Source organism: Haliotis asinina, chromosome 2 (assembly GCF_037392515.1).
Source record: "Haliotis asinina isolate JCU_RB_2024 chromosome 2, JCU_Hal_asi_v2, whole genome shotgun sequence".
Lineage (NCBI taxonomy): Eukaryota > Metazoa > Mollusca > Gastropoda > Lepetellida > Haliotidae > Haliotis > Haliotis asinina.
Genome location: NC_090281.1, coordinates 82,802,933 through 82,827,420, shown reverse-complemented (window position 1 = coordinate 82,827,420; position 24,488 = coordinate 82,802,933). Strand labels below are relative to the sequence as shown.

The window sequence follows — 24,488 nt, the reverse complement described above, 5'->3', positions numbered from 1 at the left end:
TTTATTCTTCATCTTAACCCCTCCCAAGCCCAGTCTGCTAATTTACACCAAATTACTTACGTTGACAGTAATACTCTACCTGTATACAGTTGTCGTGTATAGGAGGCTGAAAGGGGAGAGAAATATTGATGTTTGGGATCAAGTCCTGTAGGTTCATATTAGGGGTTTGGTCAGTCACTAGTGGTCACTTCTCCTTGTTATCCTGTTTGTCCAGCTGAGGGGATTAAGGATATGACTGTAGGGTGTTAAGGTACTACAGCCACATGCCACACCATGTTTGTTTGGCGATATAATGTCATGTTAACAAAATCCATATTCACCATGGTGGTCTTCCAAAGAATATCTGCAAGCGCTTTTATTTGATAGCTGGACTTTGGGTGTAAATTTGTTTCAGTAAAATGTATTTAAATTGAATCAATAATTAAAAGTGACAGAATATCAAGTGGCTAATTCAGATGTGAAGAAAAATTTATATAATTATTTCATATATCGTCCTCAATAAGAGTTGTTTTTCCATGAAATTCAAAATTCTTTGTTGTTTTATGGTAATAAGAAGGAGAATGAAATCATGGATATTACATCATTCTTATTGATGGTGATTTTATTTCTATGCTTGTGCCTAAAAGATTGGAGACAAACATGCTGAGGCATTTCAAGCACATGAAAAGTTCAAATATTAAATCCGGGATAAGTTGAAACATGATGTCCACACCATTTCCGAAGGGCCTTGAACTGACACTGAACCTTTAAATATGCGTTAAACTATTTGAAGGAAAAAATGATCCAGGGAAACCATTGAAAGATTTACGGCATCTTTCAAGCTTGTTGCAACAGTGAGACGCTAATCCATACCCACCCCATGTATTAGCTTAGGGAATTCATCAGAAATGGCCACCATCCTACAACACAACTCAATATTTACAATCCTGTTTTGTTCTCTAAGTCATTTAACCAAATCTAATTGGCTCTAAGTTTTACGTCGTGTGCGTGTTGGCATTTTACTTTACCATTATTTGTAGAGGGGTGAATGTCAATTTCATGACTGTGTTCAGGAGACAGGCAAAGTTTGAAGATAAAAGTTGTACAAACACCTGAGAATGTATTCTTGCCTCCGAAGCGAGCTTGCAGGAAGAAAAGGATTCATGGAAGGCCACAAATAATACACTGTCAAGCAAGATAGTGTGAAAGAATTATCATTGGCTTCACTTTGTCAGACTCGAAGTCTTCAAACATGAACATGTATGTGGCAAGAAGATTATTGGCTCTCTTTCAAGGTGAAATACAACCAATGATCAAATTCCAAAAATGAACAAGATTTAAAATACATTGACTTTTTATCAAAACAATACTTTCATGACTATGATTGACATATTCTTAACTTTCAGCAGGAAACAGTGGACATAACATTACAACCTGGTATTCCAAAAAAGATCGTCCAGTTTGCTGATCATCCTGTGACTACAAAGGTTGAGGATGACATCAGCAATCTGTCAGCAGAGGCTGACAGTGGTCATGGAGGGAGTGAAGAGGACTTCAATGGCAACGGGAGATTTGTATTTCTACACAGTGATTCCGGTATGTAGATGTAATAAGCACATTTCTTTTTTAAATTTCAAATCCCTGTCTCCAAGGCATAGTTATAGAGATGCTTAAATTTAGAATCACTTCAGCTGCATTTCAAATTTCAACTTTAGATATTCACCTAGGAAAACAATAGCTAGAAATGAGAGAAGAAAGAGTTTCCAATTTCAATGAATCATTGTTCTTCATCAACCCTTTCCCTTATTCTTTCTCCAATTTCTGTTCTATAATCTTTGTCAACTGCCTTCATCTGAATCACTAGTATCACATCTTCAGTAGTCCAGGGTATTATATTCTCTATTCCATTTGCTTAAATACCTTGTACCCATTTTTTTGCCAAGGTTTTACATCAAGATCTGATCATGTGAACCACCCCCTAAAAATCATGAAAATTATCATGAGAAGTTCTAAAATAAGTGGGTTTTGATATTTTCTGTTATAGAATGAAAATTTGAGTCGTGTTTAGTGAGGATGTTGATATATTCATTCCTTTTCTTTCATCCTTCTCTCAATCTGTCTGTATTCCTGTTCCCTCCACCCTCCTCACCATGCCCTCCTCTTTCACCTACAGTTGTACACAACACAAGTTATGTATAGCTGATAGTGTCAGCTTCGGTAAGTCAGTGTTCACAATTTGCTGTGCTACTGTAGCTTTGTGCCTTTAACCATTTAGCTTCCAGTTGTAAAACATCACTACTTGCTGTGAATACAACATGTGTCATATTTGGGATTTCACTTTCTTAGTAAAGTACAAATTCTAGTACTTTTTTCGGTTGAGTCCCATCCGGGATTCGAACCCGCACCCTCAGAGTCAGGCACCTAATCGCCAGCACACAAAGTCAGCCGCCTAGCCCGCTCAGCCTGACTCCGAGGGTGCGGGTTCGAATCCCGGATGGGACTCAACCGAAAAAAGTACTAGAATTTGTACTTTACTAAGAAAGTGAAATCCCAAATATGACACATGTTGCATTTGACCACTTTCTAAATGGCATCATGTAATCATTGCTGTGAATAGTCTTTCTTTGTCTACTGATTCTTTAACCTAAACATCTGGAAAATAATTCTTAATGTTATTAACTCTTCTATTGCTTGTTTAATGTGTTAATAGCTTATAGCTTTGTCTGATAGTAGCTGAGTTTTAGCGTAGCTGTCTCCTGTGTCAGCATGTCAGTATGGTAGAATATTGTTCAAATGTGCCGCATTAATGATTCTTAAAAAAAAAGCCAAGTCCTCCGATGTTGTAAATTAACAATTAAATTTAAACTGAACATGAGCTTCCTAACAGCTTTGTGAAAACTGCAGGAACTACTACTAACTGATGTATTGCTTAACCCATGAGTGTGCAACTTGAAACCTCTATCTGTTACTGTATTGTGTTTGTATTTAATAATGTTATCTTCTTTAAAATGTTTGATATCTGTGATTCTCATCTATAAGTGGATATCATGTTACTTTAAGATGCTTAGATTTGAAAATAGAAATTTTAATGACCAGATAAGATAAAGTTTATATTCAAACATTAATGACTACGACTGCAACAGCAAAATGATGTTTAAACTTTAACACCCAAGTAAATCAGTGACCTTTACAGAATCTAGACAAACTTACATACCAACACCTTCCAATTCAAAACAACATTATTTATGTTTTGATTATCATGACCACTTTATTTGTCCTTTTACATTGAAATCAACATAATTTTGTACATTTTCAGATACATCCCAACAACTAAGTCCGTGTGAATCCTTTGACTTCCGTCCAGAAACTAGTATTCTTAGTTCCTCTTCACTGCGAGAATGGATGGTTGAAACACCTCGTAGAGTTAATCTGCCAGTCACCTATATACCTTCAGGGAGGAGTTATACCCCTGTTAGGGAGCCCCACCACACAGAGACAGACCCTCCTGAACATCTATCAGCATCACAGCGTGTGCCCCCTACCCGGAAATCATCAGGTCGAAATAAGTCTGTACGCTTCAGTGTTGATGACCCTGATGTTGGTGGTTCCAGTATTTGAAGGTGATTGTTGCTAAAAGGTTTACTTTTCCAGATTTTAAAGAATTTGTGAAGGGATATATAATATCAAGGTGGAAGGCATAATATGACATTTTCTTTATGCATTATAATATTTTTACCAAGTATCTAATTTCAAAACTTATGAACATTGATATTTTCTTCTGCAGGCAGCAATGGAGTCCATGTTCCTAGAAGGGGAAATCATTCTGAAGATTCCAGCCTTGTTATCAGCAGGGAGAAATCATTCTGAAGATTCCAGCCTTATTATCAGCAGGGAGAAATCATTCTGAAGATTCCAGCCTTATTATCAGAAGGGGGGAAATCATTCTGAAGATTCCAGCCTTATTATCAGCAGGGGGAAATCATTCTGAAGATTCCAGCCTTATTATCAGCAGGGGGAAATCATTCTGAAGATTCCAGCCTTATTATCAATATGGGGAGAAAATTCTGAAGATTACAGTGGTGATTCATTCAAACTGGCCAGTGTTTCTGTCTCGAAGGGATTGTTCCAACCTCTGCCACTCTGATATATTTATGTTTTTTAGCAACAATGTTGTGAAGAGACAATTCAAGGGAGGAATCTGATTCTGCTGGAACAGACAGCTTACTTGTGCTATCAGTATTATGGTGCAGTGAAGACTTACATATTTCATATGGTGCTAATATTGAAATAATGGACAACTGACGATATACCATGTCTTTCAGTACATGAATTATGATATGATAAGACATGAATCTTATAATGAGCTACAAGACAATGACTAGATGATATGCAAAATAAATTATGTCCATCTAAAATATATATTGACCAGATGTGTACAGTTTATATGTTGTAAATATTATAAAAATTGATAATGAAATTACATCGTTGTTTGTTGTTTAACTCAGAATAATTGTATGAATGATGGTGTGCTATAAGCATGATATATCATTGTGTGATCAATGTTTGGGAGAAACCAGCCATTGGTTCACAGCCTGACCAATAATTAACATAGAGGAGCTCCATGCATAAACCATGCCTTGTAAAAAGTGGTCAAACATGTTATATTTGGGATTACACTTTGTCAGTTAATTGTACTACAGATTCTAAAACATTACAGAATATGGGTTCAAATCCCAAAATACTGATATAACATGTAGCAATGGAGCATAATGCCTCCCCTTGTAACCGTTCCCCATTGACTGGGGTACAGGGGTATGAGGTATTGAGGTATATGGGTCTGAGTGTAGTTTTACACTGCACTCAGACCTCAGTTTACAATGATCACAGTCATTGGTTTCTCAGCATGACAACCCCTCCCATCAAGGCACCTCTTGCAGCAAGCATGCAATGAAAGCGACTTATTCTGCCTTGAAATCCTGTGGCCAGTTGTTTGTTGTTTAGCAACATACTCATCGATATTCCAGGTATGTGGTGGTGGTCTATAAATAATCGAGTCTGGATCAGACAATCCAGGGATCAACAGCATGAACAAACACGTTTTCAACTGAGATACAATGACACGTCAACCAAGCCAGTGAACTTGACCACCTCTTATGACAAGCATGGGTTACTGAAGATAACTTCTTACCCAGATCTTCATGGGATATGGGTAAAAGTATATAGGGTACTGGATTATGGGGTCTCAGTACACCATGTACATCGGTACACCATGTCATAAAAGCATCCCCAGTACCCCAAGCTCATGATCAAAACACTCTATGTACCCTGTGCTCATCATAAAAACATTCTCAGCATCCATGTTTGTCATTAAAGCTGTCTCAGCACTCATGCTTGCCATAAAAGTTTAATCAGCACCTATGCTTGTCCTAAAAGCATTTTCAGTACCCCATGTTTGTCATGAAAAGTATTATCAGCACCCATTCTTGCCATAAAAGTATTCTAAGCACTCATGTTTGTCCTAAAAGCATTCTCAGTACCCCATGCATGTCATAAAAGCATTTTCAGTATCCCATGCTTGTCATAAAAGCATTCTTAGAACTGCTTAGCATAAACACAACCCCCACTGATTGTCATAAAAAGCAATCCCTGTTCATCATCCTTTTCATAAATTGATCTGAAATTGTGGATTAGTCGGACACAAGGGAAGCTACAGGTGGCTGGAAGTTGAACAAAAAGCTGAATCTGCTGTCTTTCAGCTGTTATTTTCATACTAAGCAGGCATTTGGAGTGAGGCACTCTTAAGCAAAATAAATAAAGCCCTCTTACTAGGCTGCTTTTAATGTGTGAGAACTTTTTTCTTTCCTAACAGCAACTTAGAAAGCTGTGGGACCCCTCATTATTGACACTGAGTAAAACAAAAATTCTGAAGATGAGGACTGGATGCCTTTCTCCTGACCCTGGCCAGGGTCTGTTGTAGACTCAGGTTAAGAGTGGGAAGGGAGGATGTGACGAGCAGGTATCACCATCAGCGGTGGAATGTTCTTGACAATCACTTCCCATGGAGCTAGGTTTTTTGGGCTTGGTGGACTTGTCACTGAATGCCAAAGAATATTGGTTTGTGAAGCAGTTGATGTTTCATGGGGAAAGTAATAAGAATTAAGAAAGAAAAAAAATAGAGGATTAAAATGTACTGATTTTCTTTTGTTTCCTCTTTTGGGATGGTGGGTTAGTCTAGAGGTTAAAGCATTGGCACTTAGTGCCAAAGACTTGGGTTCAATACCCCACATGGGTACAATGTCTGAAGCCCATTTCTGGCATTTCCTGCTATGATATTGCTGGAATACCACTAAAAAGGTGTAAAACTAAACTCACTCACTCACTTCTTTCCTCTTTCCTTTCAACTCACAACTTCTTCAACTTCGCTCTTTTACAACATTCGTTCTTGATCTATCTTGCCTTATTTCCTTCCTTCACTACTTCCAGATGTCCCTTTAACACCCTTCTTTCCACTTCACTCCATTCTAACTTCTTTTCTTCCTTCACTCTTGCCATATGTATCTTTACAACCTTCTTTAAACCTTGTTATTTCATTCTTCCATCTCTTCTTAACTCTTCCCATAAACGCATTTACACCCTTCTGTCCACTTTCTTATTTCATACCTTCTTTTCTTCCTTGACTTTTCCATATGCTTCTTCACAACCATCTTTATACTTCCTTCCTCATTCTTCCTTTCTTCTCTCCTTCCACACATTCCTTTACAGCCATTCTTCAAAGTCTCTCTCATAGACTAATCATTTCCACATAATGTCCTCTTGCCTATCCCTATCTGTAATGCTTAGTCCTAGATTATTGTCCCATCTGGGACTCCTTTTCAGTTTTAATAGGATTATATGTTACTATCAAAATCATACATATTCAGACACTAAGTGTTAGTCTACCTTCTTCACATTCATCTTTTTCTTCCTTTATTCTTCCCTCCTTCTTCCACACTCTTTACCCTTCTCTTTATACTTTATTCATTCATCCTGTCCTCTCTCCTTCCACATACTCTCTTACCTCTCTTTTTAAATTCCTTTCAATTAGCCCTTCCTCTCGCCTTCCACATACTCCTTTACCTCTGTTTTTAAATTCCTTTCAATTATCCCTTCCTCTCTCCTTCCACATACTCCTTTACCTCTCTTTCATACTTCATTTTTCCTTTCCTCTCTCCTTCCACATACTCCTTTACCCCTCCCCTTTATACTTCATCCATTCTTCCTTTCCTCTCTCCTTCCACATACTCCTTTACCTCTCTTTCATACTTCATTCTTCCTTTACCCTATCCTTTACACTTCATTCTTCCTTTCCTCTCTTCATCTGCATGCTCCCTTACACACCTTTTATACTTCCTTCATTCTTCCTTCTTCCAGTTGCTCAATTCATATGTTCCTTTACATTTTCCCCCATTTCTTTCCTTCTGTCAGCATGTGCGTGCGTGCGTGCGGGCGGGTGGGCATGCGTCTCCCTTTATGCTAAGTGTTGGGTCATGCTAACCGTTGTGTTAAATCCTCTCCATACCCCATTTATGCTACCATAGTGTTCTCCAGGAAGACCAAATCTCCAACACAGCAGGCAGCAATTAATTATCCCTGATCCTTGATTCCTTCCTTTGGCTCTTAAACCTAACACCTGAGATAATTTAAACATCTATTTTAGTGGATTCTGTTTTAAAGACCCACGTGCCTGTCCTAGCATTAAGAGAAAATCTGTTGGTTTTGTGATAACACAGTTAAAGTACCTGCTTCTTTGTATATGTAATGAGTGACTTGTTATTGTTATTTCTTGTCAGAATTAAAGATTTTGGGGAAAGAAACCATATATGTGTACTGTATAATTGAAGAACAAGTCCAGAAATATCTTCATAATTCCTGTTTCATTATTGCAAGAAATCATTCTATCACAATTACTTTTTCACCTCCCCTTTATAGAAATATATGTAAGTGACCTGATGCTAATTAACACCAACTTAACCATTAACTTTTCATTAATATTTCCTGATAAGAACTAAGACTCTGCATAAGAAATAAAAGCAAACATAAAAATGTGATTAGAAGGATATTAAAGTTAAGAAATAATCAGGAAGATAGAGGTTTATCTTACAATAACACTCTATAGGAAGCATAAACAAAGAGCATCAGAGCCTGCAGTTTTCTAATGTGCCCTAAACACCGACTACAAGTCATTTATTATGTGAGATATATCACTATTATTTTCAGTCTCTTCAAGGAAATATTCATCCATATTTAAGCAACAATGACTCTTTGAACTGAATCCAGTCTTGGCAAGGTTGGACTAATTCATTTTATGAACAGGGGGAGTAAGTTTCAATTTCAGGAATATTCCTACAAAGAATAAACAATTTAATGGCATCCAGATGCAAGAGTATGTTCCAATATTCATTAACAGCATCATGATGGAACATTATTTCAACTTGAAAGAAACTATGCATTTACTTTATTGTTCATTGTTTTTCATGTGACCATCTCGTAACATACAGGCCTTGCTAAATAGTATCAAAGTTTCATCCTCACATTCAAAAAACATTAAACACACAGGCAGACATCCTTATCAACTTATTTTAATATTTGTTTCAATTTAACTTTAATAAATATGAAGGTTCAAACCTGGGCTTTTTACCAGCATCATCTGTAAAACAAAACCTGAAGTCCATGTTCATGATTTTACAAGTCTAAGATTATTCCTCTGTGGTCAAATTATATCTACTTCATGACTTACATATAGAGCTGTGGTTTAATTCCTTTAGTAAATAATCGCTAAATCAAGGTAAACTCTTTGTAGAAGTTTTGCAGAAGGGTATTTAGAAAATGTTTTTATGATGTTCATCATTGTAATTGAATTCCTTCAATATTCAAAACAATGCTCTGTCTATAACTTTGTAGTGTTAGTAATATTTGGGATGAACATTCATATCCAGGCCAGTGTAACACTAACACAGACTCAGAATTTTTGCACAGAACCAAAAAGGCACAGACGAAATCATGAAAACTGTTATGAATGTGAAGGATGGTGTATGCATCACCTACAATGTATATTTCCTGGAACACACATATTTTCCTGTGTTTTAAATTATAGAGACCTAGCATCAGAGCTCTCTCAAATATTACATTAACTTACTCAATATTATTTTAACTTCACCTCTATAAAAATATCTTTCATTTTCCTGCTATAAAAATCACTCAAAGCAAACACTAAATTCCTTCCAAAAACAATATTTATATAGAACAGTTATCTTTAATCTGACTAAACTAAGCTATTTACACATTCAAATCCTCCATAGATGCAACACACTTAACTTGTGACTCGCAGCACTCAATACAACAAAAGGCAAACAAACAAAGGCCCAAACTCAACGCTTTAAGAACAAATTTCTGATATTTTTACTTGACACTGAGTCAGCTTGGGCTGAAACATGTTTCAAATAAGGGCTGTAATTTTTAGACCCAAACACATTCGAGCCACTCCCATACCCACAAGCTAGACAGAAACCTGACCCATTAGATATTTTGCCAGTAAAAGGTTTATTCAATCTCATTTGATGTCTTGTTTGGGGGGCTGCATGCCTGAGTGCAGCATAATGTGACCTTTCAAAGGTTAAATGTAAATTGTAATTAGCGACCAGGTAGAAACTCAAACTTCTGTTGATACACCTGAGGCTAAACATGGGCGTAATGGTGATTATTTGTTGACAGTGAGTAGTGGCACTTTTTCAATTCCATTCCTTCATTGAAAAATAGTCGAAATGTTTTGTTTGGTAAATGGATAGGGAATTGTAGATAAGCAGATTTTGATAGTTTAATGATAGATTTGTGATTAGAAAAGGTGCAGAATTATTTTGGGATTTCAGAAGCCATATGGTGAGTCTAATCACCTGCGATTAAGGGATATGTAACAAATTGGTGATGGAGTGTCATTTGGGTGTAATTCTGAAAAAATAGCAAATCATGATATTCTGTGAAAGTGGTGAATATTATGGCAGTTACACAACTTCTTATTTGACAACAGAAATAACATCAGGTGTGAATATCAAACTTCTAATTTAGTTATCTCATATGTCTTAAATACTAACAAAACTTTTGACAAAAATAAAATATTTGATAACATGTGCACATATAATTCAGAAAGCCATATCTGTAAAAATAAATCCATCGCTTTAGTTGATGACATTTCACTTCAGTTTCGAAACAAGATTAGAATGTTCCAAAATTGAATTATAAACTCAACATAAGTACATGAACCATGAAAAATACACTATGTCAAACAAACATATTTTCATGAAATCTTAATTTCTCTATAGAGAACTAAAAAAATGATTTAAGCTTCATATTGTAAAAGGAGAGAGTGTCTACATGATTTCTTTGGTGAAAATGTAACCACTAAAGGTAAAAACACTGCAGAGCCCAACACTAACTGAAACACTATAGGATATATAATCTCATATGTACATTACAAGCAGTTGTCTCCCCTTTCCCACCAAACAGTCTGATGACTTGGATCAAGGATTGTCTTAGTACCCAGGTGTGCTGATACATAGATATAACGGGCAGAGAAGTATATGAAGTGCCTTAAAATCACTCTGAAGTGTTCTGTATATTTTGGGTTACTTGATAAACTTCAAAGTGTTTGTATGCAGGCATTAGAATGAAGAAGGGTAAAAGTGATGAAATAATTTTGTGGCAGTTTGAAGAGCTGTTAAATAACTACAATTACCATGGCATTTTAAAGTTCATCATCCACGTAAACTTTGAGGAAAGAAAGTATTTTTTGGGGGGTGGATTTGATCCCTAAATTACAAACTCACTAGTGTTGTTGCATGGCAAGACATTATGAAAGTTTCACTAATGCATCATTGTGATTTCAGTACTGCTGTAGGACTTCATTGAAAGGCATTTAGTGTCAGGTGTAGTGAGGATGGATAATTCTTCATTACAGAGGGTGAATTTTCGGTGTAGATTCTAACACTGTTATCAAGCATTTGTAGTATGACTGTTATGTCACTGTGATTTCTCCAGAGATGTTGTGTGGCAATATGCTATTTGTCTGTGGACAGTTGCAGTAGTATGGCAGCATATTACAACTGTGTTCACTAATAACATAGTTAAACTACTCCAAGTAATAACCGACCCTAATATCTTAAACTATCAATGATATCCTCAACATCAACAGCTTTTATCCCTCTATACAATTACCCAGAGTAAAGAAAAACCCACAGCAAAATATTTTGTGAAAATATTGTGTTCAGATCATAAGTATGTTGAAATGTATTTGTCGCTGTAAGTCTTTCATTCCAAATAAATCAGCTGGCTAATCATATAACTGGTGAGGGCGATGGGTCTGTGATCAGAGAGCAGCACTTTAACAGTGAAATAACAATGTCACTGCATCACACACAGCTTCTTGTTTACTACTGGTCTTCATTGGTAGTGGCCACTTCTCTTCTTAACTTCATTTTTCAAATAAGGCCTGTTCTTAAGAATTTCTAATTGTGACACTGGTCAATTCCTAAGACTCACTCAAAGATATAACATTTTTTTGTGTGTATTTATTTTTTTTAATAATGGATATATTTCATTTGTTTGAGAGATAGTGGGGTAGCCTAGTAAGACTAAATGGACTAACTCTTTTGTCGGATACATTTCTTTATGTCATATATATACCATTTTCTTGATTCCTTCCACTAATTACATATTCTTTCTTGTACAGCTGCCCTTCCCTCAGTTCCTTTTTTGTGTGTGTTTTGAGTAATTGCTTAAGTATTCATATATTATTTATTTGTGTAATCATGCTTTTTTCACAATTTAATTAGCTATTGAAACTGTGAGTCATGCAGAGACCAGACTCTGCATATCTGAGGAAGACATGTTACAGGTTTTTGATATTTCAGTTCATGCTTTTTACTACATGTCTCTGCAGACTGAGACACATCAAAGAGTCATTAATACAATTGACATGCTCATGTGGCAGATTCCATTGAAGGTAATTACCAGAAGGTCTGAGAATCATTCCATTTCGAAACAGTTGGCATTCAAAGGCATTCACCAAAAATAATATCCAGAAATGCTAATTGCAGGATAACCATTAAGATGTATCAATTAATTGTTTATAAATGTTTCAAACATTTTAGGAGGAGTCATAAATGATTTCCTTAAAAAACTGACAAATGAACCATGCTGTACTTCACGTTTGGGGATTTTTATATTCAGAGGGACATTTGGCGGTCATTGAAATCATCCCTTCTGGTTGATGTGTTCTATTGGTCATGTCTGTTGAGTGCTATGTGACACAAATTTGACCCCCAGACACATGAGGATGGGCTGGTGGTGGCCAGCTTCTGTCTGCAGGTCTCAAGACAGGGGTGATTCATACAATGGAAGGGTTGTATTGATCAATGATGTGAGAGTGAAAGTGAGTGAGGAACATGAGATGAAGAGAGTATGGAGGTAGATGGTGGTGTGTGAGAAGAATAAGAGACATGATAAAGGGGAGAGGCATTAGGAGAGAAAGAAAAGTGATGGGCATGGGATTGAGGGAAGGTTTGAGAGAGGGAAGATGAAGAAAGGGAGAACATAGAGAGGGAATAAACAAGTAAGGAAGGAATAATAATAAGAATTGATCAAGAGCTAAAGATTTTAAAGAGAGGGGAGGAGGAGAGATGTGTAGAAGGAATTATAGAAGAGTGAGAGAAAAAGAGAGAGAGAAATTAAGTAGGAAGACAAAGGGGAAGAGAGTAAAGGGTAGAGACGAGAAACGGATGTGTAGAAGGGACTGAAGTAGGGCTAGAACTAAAGGTCTAGCAAGAGAGAGAGGAGAGGAAAGCAGGATAGAGTAAGATCAGGACAAAAATGGAAGACAGATGGATGAAAAGAAATAAAGGAGAATGTATGACCCACACACATGAATGTTTTCTGGCAGGTTTGTCATATCAACAACTTCTATTTCCAAGAGAAAACTCTTTTTGTCACCTAATGAAAAAAAATATATGAATATGTATATCTAATGGTTTGTTTGTGAACATATAGATAGATGGAGCAAATATACCTTTTATGTGTAGACATTTACCTTGAACTTTAAATATCACCAGTAAAAGATCCACTTAATGTGTTGTGCATGTAATCAACAGCCAAACACTATCATACTTCATGCTAATATTATGCCTTATTTAATTTCGCCAAAGGTAAAAAAAAACGTTTTGAACATAAAGCCACCAGATATTCTTTATCATAGCCCTCATCTTATGTCTGGTGTACAAGGTCTTCATGGCTAGAAATAACATAAATGATGATATTGTAAATCTCAAATGTTAAAGGGGACTTTATATGTAGTGATATAAATTGATTTTTGTTGATTCAAGAATTCAGTTATTATTAAGAATGTCATTTGCTCAGTTACTGAGTAGAAGCAATAATAATGTTGATGACAATAATAATGTTGATGAACACTTTCGCAGACAGTGTTGAAGTTTCACATAAATTTTTACCTGTGGCATGTGACGCGGTGGCCTAGTGTTTAAAATATTCACCTTGTCGCACAGAAGACCTGGGTTTGATTCCCCACATGGTTAAAATGTGTGAAGCTGATTTCTGTTGTTCCCACCATTGATATCAGTGTAATACTGCTAAAAGTGGTCTTCATCATGACAAACTGAACACACAAACCCCCGTGAACACCACCAGGGGTTGTGTGTGAATGTGTGTGAAATGTGAAGTAAGTTACCCCAGTGCAACAAAGTCCCTCTAAAATCTCAAGTCATTTTTAAGAGTTTACCATCTTTTGGAAATATTTACTGAGATTCTGATATTATTAAACTGTTTCTGAAACTGTAGCTTTTCACCTGTGCCAAAATGTTAAATTACAGGCATTGTCTGACCATTTAACCTTCATGAAACACAGGTTTGGTAGTGTAGCCTTGTGGTTGATGTGTTTGCTTGCCACACTGAATACCCGGGCTTGATTCCCGTATGAGTACAATGTGTGAAGCCCATTTCGGTTGTCCCCCACCATATTGCTGGAATATTGCTAAAAGTGGTATAACACTGCACTCACTCATTCATTAAACACAGTTGTAACATAACAACACATGCATATCCGAAAATGTACACTTTAAAATTTTCGTTCATTTTAATCAGAACTAAAGCACTAAATTCATCCTCAAGTGGTGAGTCACTTAAGTTTAGAAAACTTTTCCATTTACAGGAGTAAAACTTTCAAGATGGAACCACTATCCGGTCCTGTTCTAGATGTAAAAATTAGTGTCCCTTGTCAAATTGAAACCTTGTCAGATTGAAATATGGGTTCTGCTGACTGATCTGCATTTAATGCAATAAGATGTTAGACTACAATATATTCAGTGATGACTGCCTGACTTGAATCTCACTTGCTGGCACTACAGACTGGCTGCAGGAAGTCCCATGTCTATCGCGGACTTCATTAGAAAGATTCATGCAATCTTGGTCTGATGATGACCTCACTTCTGGTTCTGGAAGCTCTGGTCTGGAGCTGTAGCACTTCAAAGGGGAATACCTAGATTTCTTGTTAGTAATGTAAGTTGGTGATGCACTTCCACTTTGCTGACACCACTTCCTGTCTTTGAAGCCAAGACTTGATAGAACTCAAAACAAGAATGGAATCTGTAAATAGATGACAAAGGTGTTGTATCAGCTACCAGCATGGGATCATGTGTTATCAGTTGACATCCACTGGGAACAATTTCTATAAGAGGAAAAGTGCAACATTCTGATAAAGTGCAACTGGCAGTTTCACTTGCACTACATTCACTGAGTGAGTGAGTGAGTGAGTGAGTGAGTCAGTCAGTCAGTCAGTGAGGGGTGTTCAGATGGGTGTGTGATTTGCATGGAGCGTTTCAAGTGAGTTCTTACATGAAATGACTGGAATATATAGTCAAAGCCAACTAAATCAAGCAAAAGGCAAGTATTATGGACGAAATTTTCTTTCTTGTATGTCATAACATTTCTGGGCTATTCCTTGCCCCTTCATCATGTGAATTGTGAAGGTGTAAATGACAATTCACCTGAGGAAGGGACAAGGAATTGCCCAGAAATGTTGTGAAATACAATAAAGAAGGAGTTGCCATCCATATACTAGTAGTTGCCATTTACTTGAGTGCCAACATCGTAATGCCTCAGAAGAACCCCAGCTAACTCAGTCACAATGCAACAGGAGGCATAGCAGGTGATCTGACTGCCATGAAGTACCATGCCCTGACCCCAGTGGATTAATGATTGCCTGTTTCAGCCCTGACAGAACATTACCTGGGCTGTGATATAGCTCCAGGATCTTGATGTGAACATTAAGTTCTTTGTACAGCTGAAATATAGCTGACATGGCATAAAACCTCCATTACTCTCTCCAGAGCATCAGCTGTCCTTTCAGCCATAAAATTCCCAGGTGCATCAGATGATTTTAATCTTCAGCAAGGGGATGGGGACTTTTTTATTTTCTCCACTTTCAGACCTAATAAGCAAACGTTCAGAAGCAAGTATTGATTGAATCAAACAGTCTGCACCGATGTTGTAAACAAGTTAAGGATACATTTAAAAGGTCTTGTCATCGCTGGAAAACCCAGGTCTTCCATTCCCCAAACACAAACACCTATGAAGATCCAGGGTCTTCAGTAACCAATGTTTGCCATAAAAGGCAATTATGCTTGTTGTGAGAGCTGATTGGGTGATCAGGCTCAAAGACTTTGTTGACACATGTCATCAGTTCCCAGTTGCACAGATTGATACTCATGCTGTTGATCAATGGATTATTTACACACCACTGCCATATACCTGGAATATTGCTGAGTATAGCATAATACTAAACTTCCTCACTCACTCACCCTATATTTCCCACCACTCAAAACTCCTGCAAGCCATTCTCAACCTCTTAACCTATGACCATAAGAACATCTTAGCTCTCCAGACCTTGTACCCTTAACCCAGGACCATATGAATATTGTAGCCCTCCAAACCTCAACCCTTTAACCTAGGACATAAGAACATCCTAGCTCTCCAGATCTCAGCCCCTTAACCTAGGACATAAGAATATCCTAGCTCTCCAGACCTCAGTCCCTTAACCTAGAACCATAAGAACATCCTAGCTCTCCAGACCTCAGCCCTTAACCTAGGACATAAGAATATCCTAGCTCTCCAGACCTCAGTCCCTTAACCTAGAACCATAAGAACATCCTAGCTCTCCAGACCTCAGCCCTTAACCTAGGACATAAGAATATCCTAGCTCTCCAAGACCTCAGCCTCTTAACCTTGGACATAAGAACATCCTAGCTCTCCAGACCTCAGCCTCTTAACCTAGGACATAAGAACATCCTAGCTCTCCAGACCTCAGCATACTCATCCTCGGGCCCTAAAACTCAACCTCTGGCACCCTGAGACCATCCCTGTTGCTCCTCAGATCTATATCATTCAACCTCCTTATATTTATAAGAGAATATTTATATAGCACATATATCCATGCAACTAGTGCTTACCCAAGGTACTGATGTATAGGAGAAAACACACCAGGTCACAAGTGGGTGCGATCTCAACACCCAAACCTCGCCGAGTCACCAGCCTGGTGCTTTAGACAGCTCACCCACCGTGCCCCCATGTATACCCCATCATACTGAAAGCCTTCAGCTTCCTGCCTTACTAGGCTTCAACCTAAGATCACCTGGTATTTGTCTGTAACCCAGGATTCATAGTTTCCTGGCACATTTAGCATTAGTTCCTGACCCAATAACCCCAATCCTTAACACCTAATCCCCTATCCTCAGCACCCTATCCAAACAAGTACACTCAAACCCCTATTTACCCTAACCACATATCCCCAACTCCCTGTTCCAGAACCCTAATCCCCCTCCCCATCCACCGTACCCAAAACATTACACCCAGACTTCTAGTTACTCAACCACCTTGTCCAAACTCCCTGTCCCTCGTTCCATCCCTACAACCCCCACATAACCACCATACCAGAAAAAGTGCACCCTGTCTCCTAGTCACCTAGATCACTTTGTCCAAACTCCCTGTTCCTCATCCCAGCAGCTATACAACCTCCAGCCCATAACTCCATGTCTTCAACATCCTATCCCTCTAAAAAGAGACTCTTTTAAGCCCCAAACGGCAGACCACCTAGTTCATCCCTAGATCCCTCAATCCCAGCACATTCTACTCCCACCCTTCACTCACCCACACCTTCAACACTATCCCTCACAGCCACTTGTCAGACCACCAAGCACCATCTCTCTGTCAATCTGTCCCTAGATCCCTCAACCCAATCACCTCCTCTCCCACCCATCACTTCTCCACATCTTCAACACCCTATCCCTCACAGTCCCTTGTCAATCCACCAAGCACCATCTCTCTATCCCCCATCCCTAGATCCCTCAATCCCAGCACCCTAGCCTTACACTATGATCTTCAACACCTTATCCTCCTAAGCTTCAGCCCACCTAGCTCCAAGCCTCCAGCAATCCATTCCATGAGCCTGCCTAAGCCAAACCTCTAAAAGTCTGTCCTTGCAACATGGCACTACAAGTGTCACAGGTATTTTATGTTGTATGAAGAACTAGAAGAACTGCAGACAATTAGAACATGATGACTATGGCCACGGAATTATCCATACCATGATAAAAGAGCTGAAGAAAAGAACAATCTGAGAACTTGATAAATGGTAAGAGGTTATTCCAAGGACTGGTTATCAGAAAAAGACTGTCTAAGAGAAAACAGAGACAAAAAACATATGCGTGAGTGAGAAAATGGAGAATGGACAAAAGAATGACATGAGATCCATGCCTGATGGTGGAAGGTGTGCCAAGAGAGTTTTTGCAATAATGATCAGATATTAAATCACCTGAACTATCAAAATAGCATAGACTATGCCAGTGTGGACATTGTCAGTAGCACGCTGTTATTACAATGGATCTTACAGCTGAAAGATTTCAACAGCCACAAATTCGCACATCAATATCTCTTGGTTGAAGCACAAATTCCATACATTAACTAAAGTGCAACCTGTTATTACCAAAATTGAGAAAAAAATTAAGCTTTGCAAAGGTTGAAAAAATGTGGATTTTCCAAATTTAGTTGAAAGACAATTTGAAAATTGCCTCCATACTTAACATTAAAAAGTAGAAATTTCATTGAATTGGATTGACGTAAGTTCATAGGACTCATACATATTATAATTCTTTTGCTCAAAATTACAAAGATGTCAGACTTTTTTTCATACCATTTTCCTCATCTTGCATATTTAAGTGGTTTGACAAACAAGGTACTATTTTTGTAGCAGGCACCAACACGTGGCCTCAGAATCCCACTGTTACTTTCATGTACTTATCAATGGCCTGAAGAAGAATAACATTGCTATGGTGATTCTACAAGCATTCATCAGGGATCTATCCTGGCCGTTCTTTCTCTTCTGTTTCTTTGTTTCTTGCCGAAGCCCTTACTCAGCAATATTCCAACAATATGATGAATCGGACAAACTAGTGATGGATATTTTGAATAGTAGTCTTCAGTTTATGATGATGTGCGTTAAATGGTTTCTCAGAGTGACATCCTCTCCCATTACGGCACCACATGCAGCAAGCATGTGATGACGACTTATTCCATATTTGAATTAGCCTGTGGTCACTCGGTTGGTTAGTTGGTTAGTTGGTTTGTTGTGTAGTGCCATACTCATATTCTAGCTATATGGCTGTGGTTTGTTAATAATTGATTCTGGAACAGACAGTCTAGTGGTCCTCATCATGTGCATCAATCTCTCAACACAACTGGGATGCAGTGCCATGTGTCAAGCAAGTCAAAGAGTCTGATCAGCCAATCCAGTTAGTTGCCTCTTACAACAAGACCAGTTCTACCCCGGATGTTCACAGAGTTTAGTGGATTAAAAAGCAACTGCTGATCATTTTCTTCAGCCTTGGCATGTGAAGAAATAAAACAGTCCAACCTTTAATGTCAGCCAAGAGCATTAATAGCACATGCTGTGAAACATATAGAATTTACATGCACAACTTTATACCACATATCTCCATGCAGGCGACTGAAGACTACACAGATGCTGGTTAAAAAAATTGATTTGTGTTTATTTCACAATATTTTTAAGTACAAAATACAATCAACTATCACCATCTGCTGGAATGGGTGTTAAATAAAGCATGAAATTTGGGAGGAAAGCATTTTTTTCCACATTTATTTAAAATCCATTTCACAATAACCTGAGCTGCTGGGGAGAGAAAACACGACAACTGTTTTATGAATGATTAATCCGAGGGATTGCAAACTGGATTATAGCAGTCATGCAGATATATTGCATGATCAAAAATAATGCATCTACACTGCCATCTTCCTAATTGAATAAAAAAAACTCTTTACCAAGAAGTACCAGATTGCTGCTTTCACTGAAAGAAAAAATAACCTACAAATACCGCTGAGATATAGGTTCATGCAGCTGGTCAATATTTTATTTATATTACTATACTTGCTTTATTCAGCTTCGTGAGGAGCATCGAACTTTGTGGGAAAAAAACAGCATTGTTCAATAAGTAACATTGACTGTGCATTTGTTCTATCGGTGAAGGTCAAACTTTATTAATGCTTCAGTATATGATGGTGGTTGCAAATACTGAATTCTTGACGAGAAAATCCAGTGATTGATATGTTAAGTACAAATTCACCCTTCATGTGAACAAATGGCACACAACATGCTGTCAAATATAGAAACATATGAGTTTAAATGTCATTTTAGCCTCAACTTAGGGGCAAGGAGAACCTGGCTCATAGTTTAGTCTGTCTCACAGTCCCTGAACCACATTATTTCACCTACTTTCTAGCCCTCCCTACAATAATAAAAACCTAAAGGAAACAAGTCTAGATTTCCTAAGGTACAGAATCTCTGGTCTCCCTTGGGCTCCTTTTCAATTGCTGATTTATCTTTTATGATCAAGGTTATATATAAGCATTAGTCTACCTAGAGGTGTGCAGGTTCTTGACATTTTATGGAAAGGATTTCTGACATGCATAATTATTATGTCAACTTTCATCTCTTCACAGCCAAACAGATTGGCTCACATGATCATATCATCTATAGTGACTTGAGTTTTACGCCATTTTTAGCAATATTCCAGCAATATCATATCAGAAGACAACAGAAATGGGTTTCACATTGTGCCCATGTGGGGAATCAAACCCAGATCTTTGGCATAGCAAGCAAACACCTTAACCAGTTGGCAGTCCAATAAGTTCCTTCAGATAAAATCTGTATGTTTGGTGCATGCTTTCTTTACATCATGATGTAAACCTCATCACCAGGCCTGATATGAACCCTATCCTTGGACAGTGACTGAGAGCAGGTGAATAATTCAGCTTTTAAATAAACTAAAATGATACTTTTAAATCAAACGTGTAAGAAAATCTAATAACTAAGAAGTTTCACATGAGAAAGTTTGAAAGTAATAACTGTTCTGTCAAACATGTTTACTTTTAACTTTTCAGGGTTGAAAATTTTGTTGTGCATGTTCTTTATTGAAAACCTAAGGCTCCAAGGTGGTCAGCATCTAAGGTTTTTCTCAATCACTCCGAAGAAGCCAAGTTAAGTTAAGACCTTTTGTAGTGACACTAATTGTTGATAACATATCACCAGTTCTTTTCCACTTAACTGCTTACAAGACCACATGCTCAAATGTCTCATCCTGTAACATGTAACCTTTAAGGGTATAGTGCACGATGATAGATGGGAACAGTAATATATCTACTTTTTACAAATAAAATGAAAAGGATTCATGAATTTAAGCTAACATCCACTGTCAAAATAATATTTCCTAGGTTGACATAGGACATACTATTAAACATTTGGTACAAGCTTGCAGTATATTAAGAACAAGTAGTTGTATGGAGTACAGCATCTCTGTGTTCAGTATCTGGACATGAATGGAATACCCCTATTAGCCATTGAGTAGAGTAGGAACCCCATACACACATAACATTCTCCTCATCTAAAGAATGAAGGATGTTTTCTGTCGCTATGTGGTTTTTCAAGAGAGAATGCTGCGTGTTGAGTGAGGTGTAACAATTTCTACTTTTTGTACTAACACATATGGCAAGGCATTGTCGTTGTTTAGAGTACTATTTTTACAAACCACCTGCCAAAAAACACAAAATGAAAAAAAAAAGAATCAATGGTTGAACATCAACCAACACTAAATACCCACATAACACTTATCCATGATTTTCATTTTTTTATTTTTCAAAACTTAAAAACCATAGGATTGAAATTACTGCAGACAAAATTGATTTAATGATTGACTGCATGAAAAATATAAGAGGTACTTTATGTTAAAAATGTCTACTCAAAAATACATATTTTCTCGATCAACATAATGGTTTTTGAATAGGCGCCTGGCCCTCAGACGGTCTCCATTGATTTTAGACACGTAATTCCAATTATTGTCTTGAAAGGTAAAAAGAGACATATGTGAATTGGCAGAACACTTCAACTACCATACTGAGCAAATCATTGAAGACTCGGATGTGAAGGAAAATCTATGATGAATTTAAATTGGATGAAATGATTCATTGCAACCATTCACCAAACGCCTTTTTAGTCCATTTGATATTGATAGAGGGTCTAAATAAGCGTGCAATTTGCAGCAATGAATGTTTCCAACCCTCCATAACTGCCGAAACTATGCCAGGAAAAACTGAACCAATGTGTTTTTATAGTTTAAAGGAGAATAGGATTCAAGCTGATGAAGAGTCTTTAACACTGAACGTTTCTGACATAAAAAGCTTAGATTTTGTCTCTTTAAGATAATATTGATCATATCCAGCCTCTGAATCAGTTTGTCTGCACCAATGATAATGGTTTTCTTAAATCAGGGTTACTTGTTTTGTTTATAGTCTTTATGAATAGCAGCTATGGAAAATCATATCCTGTTATGGATCTTGTATGGCACTTCAGGTTTCAGGATGAGTGGTGTCAATGCCTCATGGGGCCTCTCTTGAAGTGCACAAGAGATGGGAAGATCTGACACGGTTCCAAGTACACATCGGAATGTATGATGCTTACATGGGGTGACCTTGTGCACCATGCTGTGAGTGTCTATAGCGCTATATTCTGCTATAGCTGATTTTGTGATACAACAAATCATGTCTTGCTTGAAGCCAATGATACATGACAGCTTGTATGTGAGATGTTGATATAAACTGACAATATTGGAAGTGTCTTTACAAGATGTATACTCTGTTATTATTGATTTTTGTGTTCCACCATGATTGAGATCAGTAATACAAACAAATCCGCTATGACTGACTTTGATGTTCAACCAATGTCACTATGACTGTCAGCAGTTATAGCAAGTGACTGAGTGAGTTTGGTTTTACAAGACTTTAACAGTATTCCAGCAATATCACATTGGAGGGACACCAGAAATGGGTTTCACACAATGTACCAATGTCGTCATCAATTACAGGATTGGTCTGTGATGTCACCTAACCAAACCTGCTTCATTTGAGTAGAAGGATACAACGAAGCTTGATATGATGTTTCCTACGATACAACCACCCTGGTCATGACTGATTTCAATGATACATAATTTCTTACAGAGATTATCTCCTGTAATACAACCATCCTCATCATGACAGACTTCAGAGGAACATCATGTCCAGCTCTGTCTCACCTGCATGGCTATGGCTCACATCCATTCAATGAAAAACATTAATAGCATGTTTGACTCATTCCCTTGCAGATATGACGCCGTATCTACAGAGAGAGTTATAAGACAGTAAAGAAATATGTGATACGTGTTTCCTGTCTATTTAATTGCTGTACTTGAGTTTCATGATTACTTTCGTAATCAAGTGTCAAGTGTCAGTGAAGTATCCAAGCATTCATGCTGTATTTGACCAAGGGTCTGGAGCGAGTGGTATGTCTGACTTGACCTTTCTGTGTGAAAAAAGTGATGACTTTTGTTGTCAGCTCTCTACCATTTTAGAAATAATTGATGCAAAAAGTTGCAGAACAAGATTCACTTCAAAGCAAATGAAGTTTATTTAGAGCATTCAGAAAAACAACTTGACTCCTACCAGGATAACGGATCAAATTCCTTTGTCTTGAAAATGTCATGTTACCATTTATACTTCAGCAATATATTGTCAAAACCATTTCGTTATGTTACTTTCATCTGCTTACATAGCTGTAAAATGTTGATTATTTGTAAACTTATTGACACTGTGGATTTTAGAACACACTGGTTTGGTATCGTCCTTGCAGGATCAGCTTCTAGGAATAATTATTCCTCGGTAAGCAATTACATTCATTCTGGGAGTTAACTTGTACTTCAATGGCCAACTGATTTCATGATGAATCTTTAAATACAACATCAGGTCTTGCTCTGAGTAGCTTGATTGAACAATGGATTCTGATCCTCTCTTGGACATTCATGCCTTAACTGTCACCAGTGCCTGATGAACCAAATATACTATTGTCCCCAGCACAGTGTTTGGTTGGATATTCTATATGTAGACTCCTTGATTTAGTATGTTGTGATTGGTGACCTTATGGGAATACTAATCTCAGCCATGACCTATCTATATGTCCAAGTCCTATGGTGCGAGTTGATGGAACAAGGCACCAATTTGTCTATACTGGACATCACCACACATATTGCAGTCTGCCACCATAGGCAGGGTATAATGCTGTCTACTTTGGCATCAGCCTCTGGCACCACAATGTCAACACCAGATAACCCAAGCCTAAACATTGGAAAATCAGCCTATTGTATCCCACTTTTTGTCATTTTGACTACACATTAGCCGTAGTATTAAAGATATAACATCAGGTTCTAGTTTGGTGAAGGAGAAGGTTTTAAGGAAGTTAGTGAATTGGCTGTGTGCTTATTTTGAACAGCATTAAGGAAAGTTCCTATGATACAGGTACACACCTGTGACATAACCTAACACAGGTAAAGTGTTGTAAAAAACATAATTAAGGTGACTGTAAGGTTGCAAACCCAAGGGATGGAACTCTGCATTGCAACTTGCAAAGGGATGTAACTCTGCAAAGCACATCATAGTCTTAGACTACTGGACAACCTAGTTCTTTTTCAAATGCCATTTTTGAGGATGATTACAATGCTTACAAAAAGACAGATGCAATAGCTGACATTTATCATATTTCTCTCCACTGTTATGTCTGGTAGTAAAGAGACACAAAATCCTGGAAATGTTGGGTGCAAACAAATTCAAGAAAATATATTAATGGAAACATACTCCATGATAATTCAATCCAAATGTCCTTGTATTTATTTGTCACATAATTTATTTTATTTGTAAATTAGATATTGGACAACTCAGGATCCATGGTGCATGAAAGGAATGCAGACTGAAGACTGGGTGTGGTGTAAATTATATTAAATATGTCAGTTACCTGTGACAATACAGAAATAAGGACACAC

The 24,488-nt window shown here is 37.5% G+C and overlaps 1 protein-coding gene across 3 annotated transcripts in view; it reads left to right on the top strand.

The window, feature by feature from the left end:
• LOC137274460 (protocadherin-11 X-linked-like) overlaps positions 1 to 4,459 on the top strand; it is a 54,089-nt gene extending 49,630 nt beyond the window's left edge. Inside the window, exons 4-7 of one of the 3 annotated variants that reach the window (XR_010956183.1) lie at positions 1,386 to 1,575; positions 2,153 to 2,196; positions 3,296 to 3,599; positions 3,764 to 4,459. Coding sequence is in view for 2 of the 3 variants with exons in the window: in XM_067807655.1 (XP_067663756.1) it covers positions 1,386 to 1,575; positions 3,296 to 3,597 (492 nt within the window). In the remaining variant the exon portion in view is untranslated. The remainder of the gene's footprint in view (positions 1 to 1,385; positions 1,576 to 2,152; positions 2,197 to 3,295; positions 3,600 to 3,763) is intronic. The other 2 variants (XM_067807655.1, XM_067807656.1) reach the window with 2 other exon arrangements.
• Positions 4,460 to 24,488: the final 20,029 nt, after the last annotated feature.